At 45.9% G+C, this 24,078-nt stretch overlaps 1 protein-coding gene across 2 annotated transcripts in view; it reads left to right on the plus strand.

Annotated features, from left to right (window-relative positions):
• The window catches only part of PDLIM1 (PDZ and LIM domain 1), a 44,700-nt gene that overhangs the window by 5,983 nt on the left and 14,639 nt on the right, over window positions 1-24,078 (plus strand). For both annotated transcript variants that reach the window (XM_084210337.1, XM_084210338.1), the window contains exons 2-3: window positions 5,907-6,058; window positions 15,755-15,839. In XM_084210337.1, the coding sequence (XP_084066463.1) occupies window positions 5,907-6,058; window positions 15,755-15,839 (237 nt within the window). The remainder of the gene's footprint in view (window positions 1-5,906; window positions 6,059-15,754; window positions 15,840-24,078) is intronic.

The following is a 24,078-nucleotide window of genomic DNA, read 5'->3' on the forward strand; positions in this document are numbered from 1 at the left end:
AGCAAATCCTCTCACCCATGTGTTTTTATACCATGCTACTGAGGTCAGCCCTCTCTGTGCAGTGTCTGATGCTAGCAAAGCTCCTCTGGCTGTCAGGGTAGGGCACAAAGGTAGGCAGGAGGGTGAGGGCTGGGCTGCCAGAGGAGCTGGTGCTGTGGGAGCCCAGACCCCACTGGGGTGGGCTGGTGCTCAGGGGTTTCACTGGCCAGAGGTGTGATCCCCTTCTCCTTCTTATCTCCTGGTGATGGTGTGGTCTGGGCCAGCACAGAGCAGCCAGTGAGGCTTGGGCTGCAGCCTTGCCAGACTGTGGGAGCAGCATTGAAGGGAGCTCTCCTGGAGCCAGTTGCAAAGCTTATCATTCCTGCTCCCCTAAAGAGAAGGGTGGGGAATGTGCTTGTCTGAATTTTCTCATAGCCTCTGATCTCTGCTGACCCAGCTGCGTGCTTTTGCTGGGAGAAACTTTGACTGCTTAGCATAATACTCCAGTGCTGAGGACATTACTCATGGTAAAAGAGCAGTGTGGGTGGGTGGGGAGGATTAAAGTGAATGTCAGATGTCTGGCTGTCACTGGTGGCCTTGGAAGTATGTTGCTTCATGTCTGTCCTTTCCAGCAAAGACCCAGCTGGGTTTTCCTCTCAAACACACATAGGTGCAGTTTCTCCAGATCTTTTTTTCTTGGCTGATGTTAATTTTCTCCTTTCTTATCTCTTCATCACTTCTTGCAATGTGTTTAGGTGTGGAGTGAGGAGTGATGCCGGAGGCTGCCGGGATCTGTGAGAAACTGAAGAGCTGACAGAGTGAGCATGTAGGGTGCCAGAATGGATGAGAGGAGAAGGACAGAAAAAATTGAATGAATTTTAGACCCACCCATCTATCTTGACTCACAGGGAGCTGAGTTATGCTGCTTTCCATAAAAATGCTTCCCACCCTTCCTCCCTCTCATTTGCTGTGGGCAGCAGCTTCCCTCAGTACACCCACTGCTGCCTCTTGGATCCTTGCCTGCAGGAGGAAAAAGGCACCATATACCCCTGTCCAGGGGCTGCAGAGTTTGTTAGATAGCATGTGTGGAGGGAATTACATCGAATATAAAATGTAGTTGTGTTTGGCAAGCTCTGGGACAGACAGAAGTTTTATGAAGACGTCCTGGGAGCTAAATAAGCAGCCAGATGTTCCTCCTGCTGCTAAATCAAAGTGTTTTCTATTGTAAATGCACTTGCCCAAAGACTTTCTGAAGACTTGATATTTCATAGCACTTTCTTTGCTTCTTGGCCACCAGTGCAAGCAGGTAGTAGCATCTGAGCTGTGGGAGATGGTCATCTGAGCTGTGCAAAGTCCTGGTGGTGTTGGCAAGATGGAGCCCTAAGTGTGTGTGCAAGGGGGCACATGTGCACAAATCTTCACTTTGTAGCATAAGAAAGTTGTGTAGTTTTTTTCTTCTATCCAAACCAATCCTGAATCTGTGGGACCTGTTTTAAAAAAAGGGATCCAAGCCTATAACTGGTCTAAACTGTTATCTAATACATTGAGTTCTGCATGAATAAAGAGAGCACAATCAAACCTGTAGATTATGGGGATTATTTGTTTCTTCCATATGCTGGCATAAGTGTCTGAGCTGGTATCAAGGACATGGTTTGATGTGTCTGGTTGTAAGTATCTAGAATATTTCTGTAGTAGCCCAGATTTCTTACACAGAGCACCACCCAAACAGAGCATCACTCCGGGACCTATTTTGGACACAGTATGAATCGGTGCTGCTCTGCCCATCTCAGCATTGTCTGTTCAACAGCAAAATGACCTAATGGCAGTGTTACCCAATTGCTTGGGAGCAACCCCCGCAAGGCAGGGCATGGCTCCTTTCCAGAGGAAGCCTTTGGGGATGATGTTATAAGGTGTGCAGAGCTTTATTCACCCAACCATGGTGTTTCTGAACCAGGGAGGTTCCCAGTGCCTTTGGAGTCTGCCTATGTTCCATCTGCTCAAGCCCAGTGGAGGAAGCCCAAACCAAGTCAGGGAGCTCTTTTGAAGGACATGAGAGACCGTGCCTTTGCACAAGCTGTGACTTGTACAAGGTTGGTTCCTTGCAGTGTCTTTCAGCCCTCGTGCCTATCCGTGCAGAACTGCAGCTCTGGCTGCTCAATACTGCCTCACCCGCCTGTACAAGATGTGCAAGGCACTGCCTGCTTGGTCCCTTGGCTCCTGCTGGTCTCTGCTCCATGCTCAGTCAAGAGGGAAGGATAAGAGAGGCTGGGGCAAAGCTTTAGATCATCTGAGAGCAGGAGCAAAGCAGTTTCAGGTGGAAAATTTACCGGATCCCTGCCTGCCTGAAGCTTTTGTTCATTTTTGGAGTACTTTTGTGTAAGCTGGCTGATAGCTGCCAGTGCTCTGAGCACCTTTGCCTGCTTTCCCCCAGCCACATGCCTGCCCCTGCTGCTTCCCATGGACCAGGCAGGTATGTGACAAAAATAAAAGCAGGAAAATGTCACAGTGGCAGCTCTGTGCTCCTCGCTTAATGACAGAAACGCCTTTTGCTTGGCAGCACTGAGATAAGCCCAGACTTTACTGTGAGGGGGGAAGGGAACATTATTAGTAGCTGTAAATCATCCTAAAAGGATGGGGGATGGGTTCTCTCCATACCCTGCCCTTGTGCAGACATGTTTGCTGTGAACAGTCCTGGCAGACAGTATGAGCTGGATATTGTAGGCAGTAGTTTGTGGAAGGTTGCATTTCAGGGCAAGTTATTTCCAGACCTGAAGAAGCTGGATTTTAAAACATATTTACTTTTGGCAGATACACATCTCTTTTATATTTTTGTGCAACCTTGTAGTTTGCCCTCAGGGGAGAGGATTATGTGAGTACCTGAGTGCATGGAATAGCCCTTGTGCTACCAGTGGCTCTTATCTGATGGAGAAGAGCACTTGCATTTCCAATTCCTCTGAAGTGGACACAGAAGGGAACTGACACCACAAGCACTTGCAATGCACTGAGGTGTCACTGTGAATGCCAGCTGCTCTTCCTAGTGTCTCTTGGGAGTTCTTCAGGAGGCTTCAGTATTTCAGTGTCCCTGGCTGCTGTGGCTTAGCTGTTCCTGGTGATTCATGATTGCTTCTACCAGCCTATCACATATTGTATAATTATCAATCTTGAAATGCAGCAAGCTGTATGGCTCAGTCTCCAGCTGTGTTCCAGTGCTGGCATTAATCCAGTGTTGTTCTTGACCCTTTGGCTGCTTATCTGATTGACAATGAATCATGGTAACAGTGTACTGAGCTTGGTGTTCCTTACAGGGGTGAGTAATGTGCCTCTCTCCCTCCTTTGGTAGCGGAGGAAATAAAGGCCCCAAGAAACCAAGTGACTCAGTTAAGGTCCAGAGATCAGGAGAGGACCCACACTGTATTTCCTGCAGGCTCCTTTTGCTTTAATGGTATCCTTAGGGATATGTCCTATGGATTTTATAATGACAGCTCCTAAACCTGGTGGGACTGTAGGCAGCTATCAGTGCTCAGGATTTCTTAAGAGCTTCGAACTGTCCCTGTGTGCAAGTTTTGGCTGGTTGTTCACAGTGGCTGGTAAGGGGCTGTGTTTTGGATTTGTGCTGAGCACAGGATTGATAATACAGATATGTTTTTGTTATTGCTGAGCAGGGCTTACACAGAGCCAAGGCTTTCCTGCTTTTTGCACTGCCATGCAGCAGTGAGGAGTCTGGGGATGCAGGGGAGGCTGGCAGGAGACACAGCCGGGACAGCTGACTCCAACTGACCAAAGGGATATTCCAGACCACATGACATCGTGCCCAGTATATAAAGAAGGGGAGATGTTTGGAGTGATATTGTTTGTCTTCCCAAGTAACCATAATGCATGATGGAGCCCTGTTCTCCTGGGGATGGCTGAACACCTGCCTGCCCATGGGAAGGAGTGAATTCATTCCTTGCTTTGCTTGTGTGTGTGGTTTTTGCTTTCCCTATTAAACTGTCTTTATCTTAGCCCAGAAGTTTTCACTTCTACTCTCCCAGTTCTCTCCCTGGTCCTGCAGGTGGGGGAGTGAGTGAGCAGCTGAGTGGGGCTTGGCTGCTGGCTGGGGTTGAAGCACAACACCCTGTCACAAGGTTTACAGGAGGTACTCTCAAGGCAATGAATCCAGTGGAGTGGCTGCAGATTGCACTCAGTGGCCTCAGTAGGTCACTGGTCAGCTGAGGGCTGCAGCTTGGCAGGGGGGGATCTTCACGTGTAAATCAAATTTTCTGTATCCATTGGTGCTTTGTCTGGTATTTTCATCAGCACTTCCTCTGTCAGTTCAGAGACTGCTTGCAGCATTCAAAATGGTGTGCTGGTAGTCATTCACTATTGGCTGACCCATCTGAAGCTCTTTGGATTAATGTTGAGCACCTTGGTCAACTTGGGCATCTGTGGGCCACTTTTATGTCCTTTCTTTTTCCACTAAACACTTTCCTAGGAGAGAGGTGAAAAAAAGAAAAGCATTTTGTGATTTTTCTTCTGGTTGGGGAAAATAGCCCGCTCCAGTTGTGAGGAGATATGCTGAACAGCTTCAGATTTGACCCAGGGAAACAGTGATTACTGCTAATGTGTGACACCTCTAGAAGGAAAATGTTTCCCTGGGGGCAATGATTTGCCAACCAAACCCTAGTTAGGAGGGATTTCTAAATCTTGTGAATGGTATTTATGTCTGAAAGCTCTTCTGGGTTTGCTCAGCTGCTTTCCAGCATGCTGAAACCTAGCATGAATGTGTAGAATGAATACCAGTTGTAATGGACTCATAAATGAGGCATGTCTCAGCTGCAAGGCATGTTTTAATCTGTACTCATGTCTGGGAGCAGTCCACCCTTCTCATTTCCTCTGCCTGTTAAATAATGGATGAAAGCCCATAGAAATCATTACACTCCTTTCACAAACTCGTTACAACTGCACAAAATCTTATGCAGTGTTTGCAAAGCGACAAATGTGATGTTATTCACCTTCTGCCCAAGCAGTAATTTTGGCCCAAAGTGGTCTCAGTTGTTAAGAGGGCACCTCTTTAAAAGAAGTAGGGTAAAATGAAGAAGCCATTTAGTTTATTTGTTTGAAAATGCCAAGTTTTAGCTGGGATCTTTTTCATGAGGAATGTCATTCTGATGGCATTGCTGCCTAGTGTCTTCTGGGATCACATGGAGAGGAAAGGGAGATGCAATATGGCAACAGGTATCAAGGTGAGCTCTGGTCAGGCAGGGGGGTTGGTGCTTCTACTTTTTCAGACACTACTGACAGCTTGTGATTTAAGGATGAAGTTTCTGATGCCTTTCCCCCTTCCAGTCTGCATAGATCATACACTGCTTTGGGATTGATCTCACTGAAGTCAGTGAATGTGCATTGCACCTGTTTCTGGGAAAAATCGTACTATTACAACTAAAGAAGTAATCCAAAATCTTGACCCCAAACCTTTTCTTCAAGGAAGAAAATAAATGAAACTGTAATGCAGGCAAAGCTGTTTGTGATTGGCATTGGTATTGCAATGACTCTGATACTCTTTTCTGTCACCTCTGTTCTTAGAGACTTGGACTTCTGTTTGTCCTCAGCACCTTCTTCTTTCAGAGAGCACTTCTCTGTCCAGGAAAGAACATAGTTCCTTTCTTTATGATCTTGCTCTCTAGCATGAGAATTGTCTTGAGTGAAAATATTATTTCTGTTATTTACCTGTTGTTCTCTCTTCAGATTTCTGTCTGTGGGTGCTGAAAAAAAATCCTTTATCTAAAAGACCTAGATAAATTTCTTCTTAGAATTTACTTTCAATAATTTTACCTTCTTTGCTTCCAGGTACCAGTGAGAAAAACCACAACTTCTCCAACTCCTTTTCAAATGTTGCTATGGGAATCTCCTCCCTGGAAAGTCCATTCACTCTTTTTGCTTTCTCTTAGGTGACTCCAGGCAGCAAAGCTGCAATAGCCAACTTGTGTATAGGAGACCAGATCATAGCCATTGATGGAGTGAACACAGACAACATGACACACCTTGAGGCACAAAACAAAATCAAGGGTTGCACAGATGAACTGACTCTGACAGTCAGCAGGTACGTAGCTGGGCCAGACTGGGGCTGGAGAGAGGGAGGACTGCGGGGTGGGCAGTAGCTGTGTTTTGGTGTGACAGTAGACCTCTCACTGGTTTAATCTGACCTCTTAGTGCTTTGTCTGGCAGGTGCTGGCTAGCAAGAGGGAACTGCATTTCATCCTTTAATCCTAATGCTGTTTGCATTTGCTGCACTTTGACCTTATGAAAACAACTTTCCAAGTGAGGATTTGGCTGATAATTTAGGGCAGGGTCTGTCAGCTTACTCTGTGGGTCCTGACAGCAAGAAACCAAAGATAGTCTCATGAAAACTTCACTCATAGCAGAGGAGGTGCAACCAGAGGTGACGACCTTCCTTCCTGTTGCACTCCTTTAGCAGTTAAAATATATTCTTATGTGTTGTTCCAGGCAATTAATTGCCTGGTTGCTGCCAAGCACAGACTCAGAAATGTTGTACATTCTGAAGCCTCTCGAACAAACAGCACTGTCAGCCTTAAACAGTGATGACCCAGGGTGCAACGAAGTTCTTCTTGGGCATCAGTCTCCCCAAGACCAGAAAAACCAAAGGCAGGTGAAAGCTGGGCCACAATTTCTGCCACTAGTGTAGAGCACAGGCTGGCTTCAGCCTTCCCACCATCTTGAACTGCAGAGCAATGGACAGCTTCATTTCTTCCCCCAGCCAGGCTTTGTTCTTAGGCCATCTTTGTACCGAGAGGAAATGGAGATGGGAAGGCAGGGCTCTGCTTTGCATTGAACTGCTGCTACTTAAAAGAACTGGAGCCTGGTTTTTTTGAGGGTGCTGGGGATTTATTCTTCCTTTTGGTGTGAATTGCAGCTGCAGGTACTGGTGCTTTTCAAAGTCAGTATGGCATTTCTACTTGCTCTGGAGCAAGTTTTTCCTGTGCCTGCCTTCCCTAAGAGTGATCATCCATCGGTTTCAGGGCAGATGCAGGGGAAGTGCTTTCAAAAGGAGTGCAAAAGCATGCCTTAAATGACACAGTGGTTGAGTTGTTCAGGGCTTTTCTGTGATAAACAGAAGTCTTTACCATGGCTTGGACAATGCCAGGAGTTCAGCAGGCATTTCCCAGTTCTGGAAGAAGCGATGGGTCTTGGCCAAAAAAAATGCCTGACGGTTCATTAAGGGAATTCACAGATGGAAGGATGGAGCACAGTGCAGGCAGTGTGAATGGGCAGTGAACACTGCAGCAGCCTGTTAACCCCAGAGTTTCTCCCACTGGCCTTGAACTTAGCAGCATGTAATCTTCCTACAAAGGAGTGTTCCTTTTCCTCTCCTAAATCCAGCTGCTTGACTTGGCAAACGAGTGCCATGTGGTTCTGGGCTGGGAAAGAGAAAGGGAGGCAAGGGCTCTTTCAGCCTGCAGGCAAGTTTACTTTTACAGATCATTGAGTCTGTAAAATGTGTTTGCTAATGTTAATTACAAAGTCGTTAAGTTTATAGCTACCCTATGCACATTTCATTGGCCTTGGGCTTGGAAGCTGCCGTGGGAGAGATTTCTAGCTGGATCTGCAGCTGTGTAAAATTGTGCAGGGGCTTTCAGTTTACACAACTCAACTCTTTCAAGACCCTCTTTCAATGAGGTAGCATGAGTGTGTGCTGGATGCTTGTGTTGCTGTAGTGATTACTGAGTTCTGCTGACAGAAGGCGGGTAAGAATGTCACATCTGCAAGAATGTGAAAGCAGTGATCCGACTTCTTGTGCTTTAGAGTTTGATATTACTACCCATTGCTGTGGAAAATCTGTGTACATCATGTTGTCTTTCCTGGTTGTACTCTGTTGAGAATATTTTATCCCTAGTGCCCAGTGTCTCCTCCTAGGTCCCCATAATTGTGTTGGTCTAAATTCAGCTCCACTCCATGGTTAGAAGAGCTATGTAGTCTTTATTGCTGAGGCAGGAGCACTTCTTTACTTTACAATCTAAGGCCTTAAATTGAAAGGCCTTGAGAGGATGCCCAGAGAGGTGACAGAGAAAGCATTTTAAAAGACCTGGAGCCATACTTCATCTTCCTGCTCAGTTTAAGGTAGGGGAAGTGGGTGGGGAAAGCAGACTGTGGTGTGGTGGTGATCCCTCCTCTGTGAAGAAGGGAAGGGCATTGCTGTGGGAATGGAGAGACTGGAAGGCTCTTGGGGAAAATGAGTGCTCTTGGCCAAGTGGGCTTGGGCTTCCTGAGCTTTGGTGGGCACAGCTCTGTCACTAAGGCTTGACCATACAGTTGTTGAGGAAGGCTCACAATACAGTCAGGTCAGAGCTGAAAGTTTTTTCTCTGTCAAAGTAGCTCTGTAAATAGTTGGCTGAGTATGAAAAAGAATGTATATAATTTGCACTGCAGCACCAGCAGCCCTTGGGTCTGGTCTCCACTCTGTGCAGTTGTAGCTCCTTAGCTGAATCAATTGTACCAAGGAGCTGGGCTGGCACCGATCCTTGCTCTGACAGAGCAGCACCTCTGTGGGCTGGAACATTACACAGCTGGTGGGAGGATGTGCCCAGCTGTGCTAGGTTTTCGGGAGTGAGAAGTCTTCCCAGCCCTCCTTTTCTCCTCACCATTGAAGAGATGTCTTGTGAAAGCATAAGTCCTTAGTGATTTTTAAATTGCTAGCTGATGAATTTTGAATGAGTACTTATTTAAATGATTATCCATGCTAAATATTCTCTGACCTGCATTCAGTGTGGCAACAAGGTTGTGCCAGGTGGATTTCAGACACAAGTCTGAGCTCACACCAGGTGTTTCAGTTTCACCAAAGGATCAGCACTGTTGTGACAGTGGAGACTTCATTTGTGACTGGGCTGTACCCGTGATGAGTGTATGTGGTTTGAAGACCCTAGTGGGTGAATTAGTGCAAGACAAATCCTTAAAGGATAATATATACAATGGAGGCATCTCTGCTGCAGAAAGCCTTTAAGCTGCAAGTAGCTGAAGGAGTTTCATGGAAGTATTATGCTTGTCTTTTTCATCTGCTCTTCTGTGAACCAAAACAATCTTTATAATGTGTATTCTTCAAATAGGCAACTCTCTTCTCTTTTAACTATAGCCAGGCAGTTAAGATGTCTTCATGTTTGGCTTACTAATGATTATTTAAGAGAAGTGTAAATATAGAGAATTGAAAGGACTTAAATGCTTCTGGTAAAGGAAATGCTGTTTGCGCTGTATGCTTGATTGTGTATATCAACAGCATTCCAATGTTTCCTGTTTCGTTATTTTTCTTAGCAATGGTAACAGTCCAAAAATATTTCAGATCAGATTGTAGGCAGGAAATCTTGTCTAACACAAGCGGCCATTAAAAATGTATCAACTTTCTAGCTGAAGAAAACATGCCTGGTCTGCTTTTTCACCCAAAGGGGCAAATCTCATCAGTTCCTAGGATTTAAAACCCAGCCACAAATTGCTTTCTTTGAGTACTCTTTCCTAAGTGGAAAGAGTACTCAAAGAAAGCACCCCAGGTGCTTTGCTGTTTGACTTGTGAACAGAGTAGGGAAAAGGTCTGTCTTCTGCCTCAAAAATGGATAATCAACAATGTTGCCATAGGTAAAAAATTCCCACTGAATTCACTGTGTCTTGGAGCTCCCGCTCTTTTCTGAGCCTGTTGGTTCATTAATTTTGCTTTCTGTTTCAAGAGAAATGTAGTTACCAAGAAACCAAAGTAAAGGTTGCATTATTGTCTTCAGCCATGTAAAATCAAGTTCAAGACAGTGCTTCAGTCAACTCAAGCCTACCTGGTTGCTGAACTGAGAAATTCACAGGGAAATGAATTCGCTGAGAAATTCTCCATAGAAAAAATTAAGTGTGAATATTTTAGAAGAACTATGCTTCTTTTTCCTGGTGATTTCATTTTTACAAATTAGGGTGTGAACACCACTGCACTGATGTGTTAGGGCTGAGCTAAGCCTCTCCCAGCATTGCTCTCCCTTAATGAGGGTAAGCAGCAAGATGTGTCTGACAAATTGGGGACAGCTATCAACTTTCTTTGGAAATTTAGTGTTGAGTAAGATGCTTTCCCTGAAAAAGAACATTCAAAGCAAAGAAGGTGCAGGAGAAACAGATACTCCTACCACAAAATTCACAGGATAGTCAAACGATCCAGGCATCAGCCATGTCAGTGAAGTGCTTGTGATGAATTTGACACGCAGCTCTGTTGTGGCTGCAGATGTAAAAGAGCCAACAAATGTTCATTGCAGCACAGGTGAAAATTATTTCTATAACAAATGGCTCTTTGCCTCTGGCTATAGTCACTAGATGGGTGGTGGAACTGTGCAGCCCTGAGCAGCTCAAAGGTAAAGTGTATATTTATATAAGGATTTTTTCAACAAAAAAGGTGTTCCTGTAGTGAGTTTGTCCTTCCCTTTATGTCTGGAAGCAGTTTGAGGGTGGTAGAGGAGAATATTTTTTTAAAAAGATTGCAAATATGTAGTGTCCTGTTCTGCTCCTACTGTCATTTTCCTCAAATTTCAAGCTGCTTTTCTGCTACTCTGCTGCCAGCTTATAATACATTAATGCACCTTTTTTATTTGCAAAATAGTCTTTTAATTTGTTGAAAGTGCTGCCAAGGAGTGAAGCTATGTATTTGTTTTTTGAAAAGTGTTAGTATCAGGGAAGTTGGGTCTGCTTCCAGGCCCTGTTGAATGGATTGTCAGAAAGGATCAGGTGTAGATGCTTATGAAGAAGAAGAGAGCACATGTGTTGTGTCCTTTCATTTTGTGTGGTAGGTTTGGTTGCACTCTTGCTTGGTCCATGTGTTCCCAGGGCTGAGCTGTGGGGAATAGTTGTACAAAGCCACAATAGGCTTGGATTTCTGTTCTAGGAAGTTGGTGGAATCCGTTGACTCATTTAGGTTTGCTTTTTTGCTTCCCTGCCAAGAAGAGTTTTCCAGTTCTGTCATCTTACTAATAATTCCTTTGGCCCTGGGAAAAGCCAGCTGCTCAGTGTGCAGCTATATAAGGCCATGCAGGTTGCCTGGCCCTCTGTGACCACTCCCAACCTCTCCATGGCCAGTGTGGTGCTTCCAGCCCTTGTGGGTGCATGCCAGCAGCTTTTACTAACAACAGAGACATTCAAAGTAATTTTGGCATATCAAGATTGGTATTTGTTGTGATTTTACAGCCTCTTTGGTGAGGCAGTAAGAGTTTGCTCTGCAGCTGGCTAGTGTGAGTCTGAGCAGTCAGCTCTTAGCCTTTGTAGCTGTCATGAACCTGCTCCAGATACACAGAAGAAGCCACAGAAGTTTAACTGGAGTTGCCTTTTTGGTTTTAGTGGTTGTATAAAGAGACCCCTGAAATGCAAGAGGGCCATGCATGGAGACCTGCATTTGGGGCCTCCTGTCTCCAGGAAGTTGTGACTGTCATTGCTGTTTGAATTGGCAGGAGGCTGTATGCAGCCTGAGTACAGTTTTGCTTGCCAAATGGAATATGTCCATTAATGGATGTTTGTTAAAAGTGACTACTCATGTTTAAAGCCAGGGGCCTGTATTTGACAGCTGTTGTAGCTAAAAAGCTGATTAAAAGGTACCTTCCTGGTAGCCTGACTGCTCTTGTAGTTACTTGCTAATCTTTACTAAAATGCCTGTTGAAAACTCTGGTGAGAGGATTGTGAAAGATAAATTCTTTAGGTCTTTCCTCATTTTTCAGCTAAAGAACTTTGTGCTGCACAAGAAACTTTTCAGTCTTTTGAGGTCTATTTGCTACTCAGTGTCTTAGTTGTGTCCATACCAGTGCTTGAAATGAGATGTGAATGAATGTAGATGTGCCTTTCTTCTTTATGGAAATTACACAGTTCCTGGCACAAAAAATTAGACCTTCATTTTCCAGCTCTGAATTTTCCCTTGAAGCTGTGGCCCAACTTTGCACACAAAGCACTGATAGCAAAATCCAGGCTCTTGTAAAGTTTATACCACGTCATGCTCAAGACAAGCTGCTTGAAAAGTGTTGTTTCATAAATACCTCTCCATATTCCTGACTAGACTTGCATGTGGTTTCCTTCCTTCTTTTCCTACCAATACCTCTGCATCCAAACTAGCATCAGAGAAATTTCTTTCTAATCTTGGGTTTTGGCTTCTGCCTGGATTAAACAGGAGATGCGTGGCTCATTCCCTGGCCCTGTCTAAGTTATTCTCTATCATGTAGTAAAGAAACAACATGGAAATGTGAACTGCAAAAATGACAGAGTTTGTGTACAGATGTGCCTGCAGTTAATTTCCCTGACCCACATTCTCAGGCTTGTTTGTGTCATGTTTTTGTCTTCTTCACCGTTTGAGTGTTGCTCTCTTATGGAGTCTCATTTGAAAGAATTTGCATAAGAAATCACATTATAAAATAAATATTCATCAGTTTATCAGGAGTTTCTGAGATCTGATAAGGATGCTAAAGTCCCCTGGCTTTCACCAGACAGGGTGGATTCCCCAGCAGGCTGTTGGACATCCAGCCCCATACCAGGGGAGAGGCAGGTCTGGCAGCCCTGCTGGCATGGCCCTGCTCAGTGGCGGGGTACAGCCTTGCTGAGGGGAGCATGGAGGTGTTTTTTGGCTGCAGGCCTTCTCCCTCAAATGTGGGGAACACATCCTCCAGAAAGCCATTGCCAGCAGCAGCCTGGTGTGAACTGAAGGTCCTGTTACCCAGGCTGGGTTGAGCTGTCTGCTCTGACGCCTGTTCCCTCCTTCATATGGCTGAGATATGGAACCACATGGATCAGATACAAACAGGATGGGTCTGACCTGCCCTGCTGAGTCTGTGCCTGGTGCCCGCGCTTCCCAGCACTGCAGACAGTGAGCCCTGGGCCAGGGGTGGACATAAGGGGTTGTTTGTCTTCCTCCTGCCACACTTCAGGAGTATTACAGGCATTGACAGAAGAAGCAGAGCCATGAAACCTTTCCCAGGAGCTGGGACCATCGTGGTTCTACCACAGACCCACAGACTGTGGGCTCTGCAGGTGGGATGGGGCACCTGCCTTGAAAGATCTGCTGGGTAAAGCCAGGGAGAGCCAGGCTGTGCCCCTTTTGCCGCTTCACTGGGGCCATAAATGGGCTGCTGAGAGCGACTGAGGGGCTCTTCTGCAGCTGTTGTGAACACAAAGGGAAGCTTTATCTTCCCTGCCTCAGAGGGACAGATGCATGGCCTACTTAACATTTCTGTTTGGATAACTTCTAGACTGGATTGAAAGTAAAGCTTGGAGTGAGCTTGCTGCTTCCATTTATATCCAGTGACAGAGCAGCAGCAGTCTGGGGAACAAACTTGAGCTATTTGCCTTGCTTATAAATAAAGGAGAAAAATTTGGTCAAGCCCGCCATGGGCTGCAGTAGTTGGCCATAATTGCCTCCTCTCTTCTGGAGACCAATGTGCTGTGTGATTGGCACCTCAGAGCATTGAGGGCCAGTGGGATGAAAACAAGTGCCTGGGGGGAAGTTTCTGTTCCTGTACTCATACACTGGCCTGCTCTAGGCTTACATTTTTCAGCGTGAATAAAGCCTTCTCATGCTTCTGAGAGCTTATGCTGTGAAACTGCTGTGAAAGAAAATGCTAGCTCAAAAGTTATTGGCACAGGGATGTCTCATGCTAGAAATCAGCACAAATGTTTAATGCTCTCTGAGCTGCTTTTTCATCTCCAGCCAATGTCCCTTTGCCTATAGCTGGCTGGCTGAGTGTCTCATTTCCATACATTTTGCTGTGTCCCCTGTTTTTCCAGAGGAGATGAAACTTGGTCATACATGATCTCCAAACCCTTCCAAGGAATAAGGCTTTGTAATGGTCATCAGGCTGCTTCCCTATGTGCAAACAGTCTTCAGGTGTGGAAAATACAGCCATCCTGGGAATGGATGTGACTTTGTGAGGCTTGATAGCCATAATCTGGGTGAAATTGCTGGTTCCTCACGCACCTTAAAGCACAGGTGTCCAGAAGCAAGGAGAGAATAGCTATTTTGTATTCACCTGAGACATGCTGGACGTCCAGTAACAGTAGCTGTTGTGACAAGATGATGATGATCAGGTTGGTGTGGCTCTGGTACCATGCAGCTGTGAGTGTGTGTGCCCCAGCTTGCCAGACAGCAGCATTTGAGGGGCATGGGTTGTCAGGTGTCAGCTGGGCTTGCAGGATGCAATAACCAAGAGTCAAAAGTTTGCTGTATCTGAATACCCATAAAGGGTATCAGGTGACCTGTGTGTTTGTACTTTTCCTGTGAAAGGAGGTACAGCACAGCAGCCTTCATTCAGGTTTCTTCTGTGTAAAGTCCACAGTGCAATAAAGGGAATAGCAGGTCAATAAAACACTTCTTTCCTGGCTGAGAATGCTGCCTCCCATCTCGTCCCACTGAGCTGCCCTCTAGGTGCAAATATTAAAATACTATTTATGCAGCAAATGTCTGGGATGTATGTGCATCTCAGCTAAGTTTGGGCTGTTTAAAAAATGTTGTGACTTTGGAGGGATTTTAGAGGAATGGTGCACACCAGACTGAATATATTGTGGGTAGCTCTAGACCCTGTTTCTCCATCCTTGTCAGCCTTTTCTTTGTCTAGTCTCTTCCTCCTTCTTTAACTGGAAAATCTCTTTCCACTTATCCAGTTAATTCGCAATGGAAGCATTCCTGTTTTGCTAACTAAGTACTTAAATTATAGCAAGTCCTTGACCCACGAATACCTAGGAAGTACATCTATTTCCAGTTCCAGATTCCAGAAAGGGCTCCTGTCAACAGGACAGAACATGGTTTTCAGACCTCATCCTGAGAGTTTATCAGCCATCTGGTTGCTGCATGATGCAATGTTTAGCATTGAACAGCAGTTTTCATTCAATGATACTGCAGTCACTCATTCCCTACTATTCAAAAGTTTGGGAAAAGTGGCACTGTTTAATCTGAGATGCTAACTACTGTCTTTGCTTCTGAGAAATGTTTCCCACAACATATTTCAAGCAAATCCAAGCACTCCACTTCTTCCTCACCACTTGTTTGTCGTTCTTTGGGACAAAGCAAAATTCCACAATGATGATGGTAAAAGCAGTTGGTTTTAGTTGTGGATCTTGACTTGTGTTTCAGACTACTGTGAGTAATCGGGTCAGACCACAGACCAGTAAAGGTTATGTAGACTTTCTCTGTCACATGAGGTTGTCTCAGTTCTTAGTCCCATTGCAGGCAAGGATTTTTTTTTTTTTTTCATCATTCCAAAAGGCTTCTGTTTATTCAACATGGATATCACTATAAATAAGAAGAAAATTTGGGAGACCCAAATGAAGAAATATTTCTAGCTTATCTCCAAGGCAGTCCAACCTCAAGAACGAAATGTTCTTTGTATTGTCAATACAGACAAGAATCATTCCTCTTCCTGGCTACCTATAAAAGCTGAAGCACATAGCAATCTGAATTGTCCCACTTAATTAAGGCATCTGCAGGGTATCTCCAGCTTCTGCTTTTGGGTAACCCCCAGCTTGACAGCCTGGGTGGGAGCTCATGCCTGATGTGTTGCCTGTGGAGTCACAGAGAGTAAGCCAGGACAGTCACTACTGAGATCTTTTCTTGCTCCAAGACCTCACTTATCTAAGCCACCTACACTGTGTACCTAAAATGAGGCTGTCTAGATTCCTCCTGATGTGAATTGTGAGAGACTGTGGAAATGTTTGAGAAATTGATGAACTTTGAGTCTTCTAATAACAATTATGGTTCTCACTGGTGAAAACAGATTAATTTTTCAAAATTTGTGTGTTGCAGAACAGAGGCAAAAGTCTGGTCACCACTTGTAAGCGAGGAGGGAAAGACACATCCTTATAAGATGAATCTGGCCTCTGAGCCTCAGGTAAGTCCTGGAATAACTGCTCTTGTACCCTCTTAATCCTGTGAGAGAAGTTCTGGGCCTGACCCTCCAAGGAGCTGAGCACATGCCACTCTGTTCATCATGCCCCATACTATCAAGAGATCATGCGGCCCTTGGAGGCTTTGAGAGCTGGACTCCCTCCCTCATGGTGAGAAGCCTGCTGCTGTGGAGAGCTAATTGCTATGCCTAAGGTAACCTGCTTGGGTCAGAGGTGTCTCCTGCCATCTGCATGCTCACACCTACCACAGGGCACAGAAGGCACTGTAGAGGTGTGGCTCAGTAAATCATTGCTACTGTGCTAAGCCAGTGGTTGTCATAGAGAGAAAAGACTTGAGGGGTGAGGAATATTATTCACTCAGTGTTTTATCTTGGTTTGGTTTGGATTTTTTTCTCTTACTCAGTAAGCTCTTAGCAGTCTAGCTGTGGAGAAAGTGGAAGAGAAATACACCAGCATCTCACATTTTTATCTGTGTGGCAGATCATGCAGCCTCTGTCTAGGAAGTTGGTTTTGTAACCTGTTGACAGTCTTGCTTCCTTGGCCTGCTGCCTCTGTCGAGTAAACGTAGTAACAACAGCAACCTGTGCAAGGGCATCACCTGGGCTAGATTTAGAGGATTACCCTGCAAATCATCTAAAATAACTACACTAAAGGCAGTGGCATTCCTCTGGATTTTCACTGGGACAGTGACATGGCCCCAGTGGATTCTGGCCCAAGCACACATCCCATGTGAGTCTTTCTAGCAAAATAAGTAGATTATAAATCTAGTTTGACTCTGCAATTAATTAAGTACTAACATGGCTGTTTTGGTTGGAAAGGACTTGAGACTAAAGCAGCACATGTGCAGCAACACCCTGCCCAGAGTTTGGCCTGGGCTCTGTCCATGTTCTCTTTCACATCAGGCCTCTCTGTGTTGCTTGGCCCAAGAAATCAGTGTGGCATTCTCCAGGTATTTCATAACTCTGCCAAGGCACAGTGTGAGACTGAGCCATTTGAGCTGGGGCCATGTGTGACACCTGTCTGTCACACTGTTGAGCTGAGGTCTTGTCTGTGCTTCTGCAGCCCAGGTTTTGGAAAGGCTCTGCTTCAACCTTGGGACTTGGGGGCTATCTCTTGCCAAAGGAGTGGGGCAGAGTCTGCACTGGGGCTCTGCTGCAGTGATGCAGAGAGCTGCCATTTAATTCAGCAGGAGACTCAATCCTAGAGACCAATTTTCCAAAGCAGCCATTAGCAAGAATTCAGCTAAATGCCATAAAATCAAACATACGGCACAACACGTGCCCTAAGTGGGATTTTAAAGTAACTCACTAATTTTAGTTAACTGCAGCAAGAAGACTCCTGCTGAACTCCCCTGTCACTCGCTGCCCCACCACATTTTTCCCCCCAGTCCAGCCTGAATAGATGGTCAGGATTTAGCAGTAATGCTGGTGGTGGGAGACATTCCCTCCTAAGCCTTAGTCCTGATTCTAGCTCTGGCCACTGCATAGATATCCTGATACTGCTAGTTTATAAGTATAGTACAACTGAATTTATTGGTAGCAACCTGTAACTGACTTGAGCAGGAGAATTTCATGCACAACTGAGTGTGGAGAAATTAGTGTTACAGAGCTTATCTCTGAGCAGTGACTATTGTCTTAATCTTGTGCTAAGAATCAATGTTTGCCTGAAAATTAGGCTTTGACCCCTTTGATGGCTGATGCTAGAAGAGTTATTTCCTGGTGTGAAAGGAACATTTAAACTCACAGAAGTCTTGTCTTTCCTTATTCCCTTCCTTTAAATTAAAGCAGATTAAATAATTTGCAGTTGTGTATGTGAGTGGGGCTTCCTGCTGTTCAGAGCACTGGGTCTAACTTTAAAGGGCTTCACTTGCTGCATACTCAGACAGAAACTCAGCAGTGTGAGGGGAGATGCATCATGTCTCCAAACCACAAACTCGTCTTCAGGCATAACAGAGCCTGAACATCCTAATCTGCTATGCCAAAGTGTCAGGAATATCATCAAGTTGTAAGGTTGTGGAGTTTGTTGTTTGGTGGATTGTTTGGGAGTTTTTTCCCATTTGCTTTTTCAGTAGCTGACTACAGCAAGTAAGTTTTGTAGTGAGGTCTTTCTGCTTGGAGTGTGAAATCAGAAGAGCATGCTGATTCCTGCCAGAGCATGTGGCAAGTGTTGGCCAAGTCCCTCTGGGGCTGTGTCTTTGCAGCATCATCATGGGTTTTGGCCAGGCCTGCTGCAAATCAGCAATGGCAGAGTGCAGAAAATGCTATGTGTGTGTATACCAACATGGCAAACTGCTATGAATTTTACCACAAAGATGCTGATACCATTTTTTGAGCACGACTGGTTGAAGCTGTGAGTAGAGCGGAATCTTCGAAGGCAAAACTGAGCTGTTCAGGTTTTTTTAACTTGCTGGCCAGTGAAAACAGCATCTTTGCTTTTCTTGGCAAAAGTCTAGTGCAGAACACTTACTAATTCACTTACCAAAGAAAATAGGACGTGCTGAGTCCAAGTGGTTTGTTTAAATCCCGCTCCAGGGTCCTCTGACGATGGTTCTCATTGGCTTTGCACATGGCCCTTTGAACGCAGACATAAAATCATTCATGTGAATAACCTTACTTCAGGCTCAATTAAAAAAAAAAGTCTTTAAAACGCTTGCTGTAGAAATTGATTTATTCAGATATATTACCATCTTTCTTAGAATTGGTTTGTTAGGTGTTGCCTCTCCTACCTTTGGCATCTTAGAAGTTTTTCATGCTTGTCCACCTTCTTTTTGTCTTCATAATTTACTGATGTAGCTGCTAAATCTTTGCAAAAAATCTTGCAAAAGCACCTAATTTTCAGTTTGTCTCAGCAACAACCAGTGCTTAAGAGCTTGTCTATGACTAGCTACATATTTTAAGATCCCTGCTTACACGTTTTTCACTCCATTTGAAACGGACTATTTGTTTACTGCTGTAATCCTTTTGGAGGCTGATATTTGGTGACATGCTGCATCATGCCTGTGGAAGTGTTTTCCCTTACTTGGAATGTACGTTCGAGATACTTTTATTTGCCTTTGGAAAATAAAAAGCCATTCTGCAACGTCCCATGCATTCCCTGAAGTCCTGAGTCCAAAGACTGACTTCATTGTTTAAGCTGATCTTTGCCCGTGAAAGAGCTACAGTCTTATTATTATTTCATTGCCATTATCCTTATCCTTCTAAATTAATTTAAACTGAGGCAAGAGTGATGACAAAATTGCATTTCATCAAAAGGCGCAGCAGCTTGTCGGTGTTGATGGCTCAGCAGCTGACCTAGCTTTGTTTTGGTGCCCATGGCAACACTAGAGGAAGGAAATTACAGTCTTCTTAGCATATTTACTCAGTTAGTTCACTTGCACTTCTAACCCAGATCCTAAGGCTGATAGCTCAGTGGCATTTTCCCATCAAGGTCTTTTCCTCACAACAGTGGGAAAGACTAAAATAACGTCTGTCTCTCCCTTCTGCTTAATGCCTCTCGAGAAAAGTGGTCACAGCAAGAGAGAACAAGTTATGTGATGGCTAAGGTAATTTTAATGCTTATGATACTGACCAGAGACCAGCATAACTTCAAGTCAGCCGTGGCCTCTAGTGATCTTGGGCCACACAGGGTTCCTGGGGCCCAATTATACCCAAGGGGCTGAATTTGTCTCTTGATAAAATAAACAATAAAACTCTGTATCCTCTAACTGTGACAAGTCTTGTCAGACCTAGGGTCTCTTTTGGTTTTTTGTTTGTTTGGGTATTTTTATTTTGTTGGGTTTTTTTTTTTTTTTTTTGTAAGGCACAGATGCTAGTGGGGTCCAGGTCTCTGTTTTTGCTGAGTGAGAGAAAGATCTGAGAGGGTCCAGCTTCAAGGACAGTCAGTACCCAGACTGTCTTCAAAAACTTGTCTGGCAGCCTGAAGGCTGTATATCCCCTTTGCAATAAGGCACAAGTATTAACATCAGACCTTGAGAATACCCGTGAAAACTCTTGGTTTGAGATGGATAGTTCAGCTCTTAATCACAAAATGTAAGGGTTTTCAAACATAAGGACTTTTTTTTAATGGAAATAATCTTCAGACAGAGGTTAGCAGCTGGAGGAGCTCTGAAGGTTAATCAGGGTATTTTTAGGATGGTGGAAATAGCCACTTCTGTCTTCCCAAAGCTTCTTAAAAGTGTCTGTCCTGTGTTCATCCTTATTCTTACAGAGTGATGTCATTGTTTCCATCTTGTGTATTTTATTTCCTTGGATACGAAGCAGGCGGGGGCTATAGAAACTGGGTGTGTGGCTGGCTTGGCCTTTGATAAGGCTGTGCATGTGTGGGCAATGCATGAAGCAATAGGTATATAAAGTAACAATACTGAGACTGGGAACTGTGCTGGCATATTGCGACCTGCTGGTTTTGGTTAAAAGGCATTACTGCATGGGTGTGGAATGTGTCAGGGACGTGGAGGGAGAGGATGTGGGAAGCTAGTCTTATTGTTTTACCCCCCCTACAATAACAAAACCCCAAACCCTTCCTAATTTTTAATCAGATTTCAAAGCATTGCAAAAGATCCTTCCATAGCTGAAAAACCCCAAACAAAATAGAGGGAGAGGTGAAAGTAAAGTCATTTCTTCATACTTGTGATCACAGCTGATGAAACATAGCATGGGGTGAAGTTTGCCATGAAGATATCCTCTCCTGAGCTGTTGCTGTGTGTTTGGCACAAGCAGCCTCCCCCCAGACACGCCGGCCTTTGCTCCCTGGGTGGCTTTGCAAGGGCAAGGATGGAGCTGGGGGTTTTCCTGCTGGTCTCTGCTCTGCTTCGCTGCCCACAGGACCAGAGTGCTCTCACACTCTGAGGTTTGGTCAGGGGCCCGTTTTCTTAGAGCTGAGCAAACATTTGTACTGAGAAATGTTTCATCTTGTTTCCTCTTGGCGTGGCTCTCGAGGTGTGCAATCCAGCACTGCCTGCTCCGAGCTTCTGGGCTCTGACTTGGGATGCAAAAACATCCCACGTTTCTGAGGCCCTGTGAGGCAGCACGTTTTGCTGGTTCACTTGGCTGCTCCAGGCGCCTCTGGGGGCTTTTGCTTTTCCCTGCAACTGCAATCAGTCTGGGTGCTGAGGTTTATTTTGGTTTTTTTTTTAAGTTTGCGGCGTGAGGTGGCCATGAGCTGGCCAGTCTATAAATCACTACTGCACACCTGAAACTAGTTTTTGGCTTCAAGCAGGCCCTTGCTCCATGTTTGACCTCTCTTTCCTCCAGAGGCTGCAGAGAGGTGGCCTGGGAAGGGGTGGGAGCAGGCAGGGCAGTCAGGGGGCTGTGGGTGTGTGGCAGCGGGCACTGGCCAGCACCTGTGAGAGCCTGGCCCAGCTGATGCCTTCATGGGGAGAGGAAAACCCCACTTAACAGGGAGAGGCTGCTTGACCCCGCACATCTTGGTTTAGTTTACTCAGTGAGCACAAAAAGCCTCCAGACTTTTCCTGTTTCTGGTGGTGGTGACGTCCATACAAGCCTTGCACAGGATGGCCCTGGCCACGTCACTGCAGGGTGGAAGGGACCCAAGAGCCCAGCCTCACCCCAGCGTGCTCCCAACCTGCTCCAGGGCACGAGGCCATGAGGGTGTCCAGGTGGCCACTGGTGCGTAGGATGAGTCCCAGCTCAGCTCTCCCGGGGCTGTCTGTCTGTCTGTCTGTCTGCTTCACTGACAGCTGGGAACTTCCCTGAAGCTGCATGTCCCCGTTCCCAGGGTGGAAATGGGTCCAGTGGTGGCAGTGTTGGTGAGGAGGAAGCAGACTCCCATGCCACAAGCCGCTGGCTGGCCGCAGGCACAGCAGTGACAGCTGATGTAGCTGTGGGGATTTCACAGCCTGGACGTCAGTGTCGCTGAGGATGGCCTCATGTGAGAGGGAGGAAGGGGCCATTGTTTTCCCTGATAATTCCCCGTGACACAGCCTGCAGCTGGTGCAGTGGGAAATGCTGATCTGCTTCCTGCCCCAGCACAGGGATGTTTTCCCCACCCTCACAGCCTGGCACCTTTGCTGGCAGCTCTCTGCTGTGGTGGTGGCAGTGGGGCCCCCTTAGCACCCAGCTGGAATGGCTGTGTTGCAGTGCCTGCAGCGCACAGTGCTGTGTCCCATCTGCCCCAGAGAGGGCTGCTGCCACTAACAGCTAGCGCCCAGAAAACTCATCTGGCAGAAGATGTGCATGTCTGACCTGAAGCTACAAATGCTGTTTGTCCTTAGGATTGAAAAATAGCTTTTTTCTGTGAGATGGGGACATTTACAGTGGGAGCACGTGGGGTTGTGCTCCAAAGCCATTTTGAGCTTCTTCTTATGGGGGCGTAACTTTAGATAAGGAGGGGGCTGTTGAAGGAATTTCTTCAATTTCAAAGTGAGAGTTCAGAAGCAGCTGGTAGAGAAGTCTGTGCAGTTGCTAATCTAGTTTACCTTGGTCAAGTCACTCTGCTGGGCCCTCTGGAAACATAACCCCTGCAAAGAAGGAGGGGAGCAAGGCTGATGACTGTGCAGACAAAGCCATTTCACTATCATGGTATCAGTTTATAGTGGTAAAATAATGCTCTTGAATATCCTACCTGGTAGCTTGGGAGCTTCCACCCCAGCTTCAGACCAAAATAACCACTGCTGGTATCCCTGCTCGCTGACAGGGCTGGTGTAAGGGGACTGAGGTAGTGCCACAGCTTGCAGGAAGAGTGAGGCAAGTGCTTCCAGTTCTGCCTGCAGGTGCCAACAGAAGGTGTCTCTGAAGGGATCTAACATTAATCACACTCCTCTGTACTACTCTCAAAGAAAGAGCAGGTCGTGTCCTGACTGGATAAGATCCTGTCCTTTTAGGTGACTGCCAGTTCTTCCTCTGCAAACAGACCATTGCTTACTGCTCTTGCAGTCTGTGCTCCAGCCAGGGATGCTGTTTAATGCTGCTTGCCCCCTTTTCCTTGTGTTGATCCTGGGATTGCCACAGCCTTAGAGATGCTGCAAACCCTAGGCACCTCAGATACACAAGCTGGGTGCTGTCCCCACACATGCACAGTGTAGCTGGGTTTTTGCTGTAACATTTTCCACTTGCCTCCTGGTGGACATGTTTTTGGGAGAGTCACTTATCTGACTTTTTTTCCAGTAGTAAGTGAGAAACCTAAACATTAATATGATTCCATGAGCTGGGGCTTTAACAAAACTGCTGCACAGCACAGGCTCTAGGTTGGCAGTTCTGGAAAATCCCTAGATAAATATATTTGACAGTGAGAACACATTATCTTTTGATCTTGGGATCATGAAGGCACTTGTTCTTTGCAAATTCCTTCCCCAGCTTGAGCAGAAAGAACAGCATGGTGTAACAGGAAGCACTGGAGAATTTGGGTTATCCAAGTGCACTTTATAATGCTACTGCTCTTGTAATACTTGTCTGTATTCTCTCAAGTTATTCACCTTCTGTGCTGTTCTCCACATGGGATTTTTTGGGATGCTGTGGTCAAACCAATAGGTGCTCAGATTTGGATATTGGCACCTGGTGTGGCCACTGAGGACATGGATACACCTCTGAGAACACAGGGGGTTAAAAGCTGAGAACTCCCGGGGAAAACTCTCTTGGTTCTGGTCCTGAAAGAGCTCAGAGCTCCCCTGCCCGGCTCCGAGCTGGGCGGGGAAGCCACGAGGCCTGAGTGAGGTAGGCTGGGGGGCCTGGACAGAGAAGGGAGGAGAAGGCCCTGCAAGATGGAAGGGTGGAGGAACCCTGAGAGCCATCGGGCAGCCCTCCCCGGAGGAGAGAGAGAGAGTGAGCCTGTGTCTGTGCCTGTGCCACCTTGAGATTTGATAGCACGGCCAGCCGAGAAGGAGAAGGAGGGGCGGGGAGAAGGTGCCCAGCAGGGCAGCCGTGGGAGTTCTGCACAGGCAGAGCCTGAGACTTTTAACCCTTTTATGAATGATGGGAACCTTACAAATGCTGATCTTCCTGGATCTGAATGAGGAGAGAAATAGAGATGGAATAGCAAGAAATGGGCAAGTGTGATGAAAGTCCGTGCAAGTGAAAAATGCCAGCCGAGTTGAGAAGAATCCTAGGTGGGAGGAGGTGATGGAGCGGCCTTTGGCTGGACTTTTCTTGTATAGCCATGGACAGAACCATTTTTCCTGTGACACAGAGACTGCATTTAGGGAGAAGCTTAGAGCCAAGAAAGTGCAGTGATGTGATGTGAAGGAGTGCATGAACAGAGACGACGGGTGAG

The sequence above is a fragment of the Fringilla coelebs genome (assembly GCF_963513975.1).
Source record: "Fringilla coelebs genome assembly, chromosome: 8".
NCBI lineage: Eukaryota > Metazoa > Chordata > Aves > Passeriformes > Fringillidae > Fringilla > Fringilla coelebs.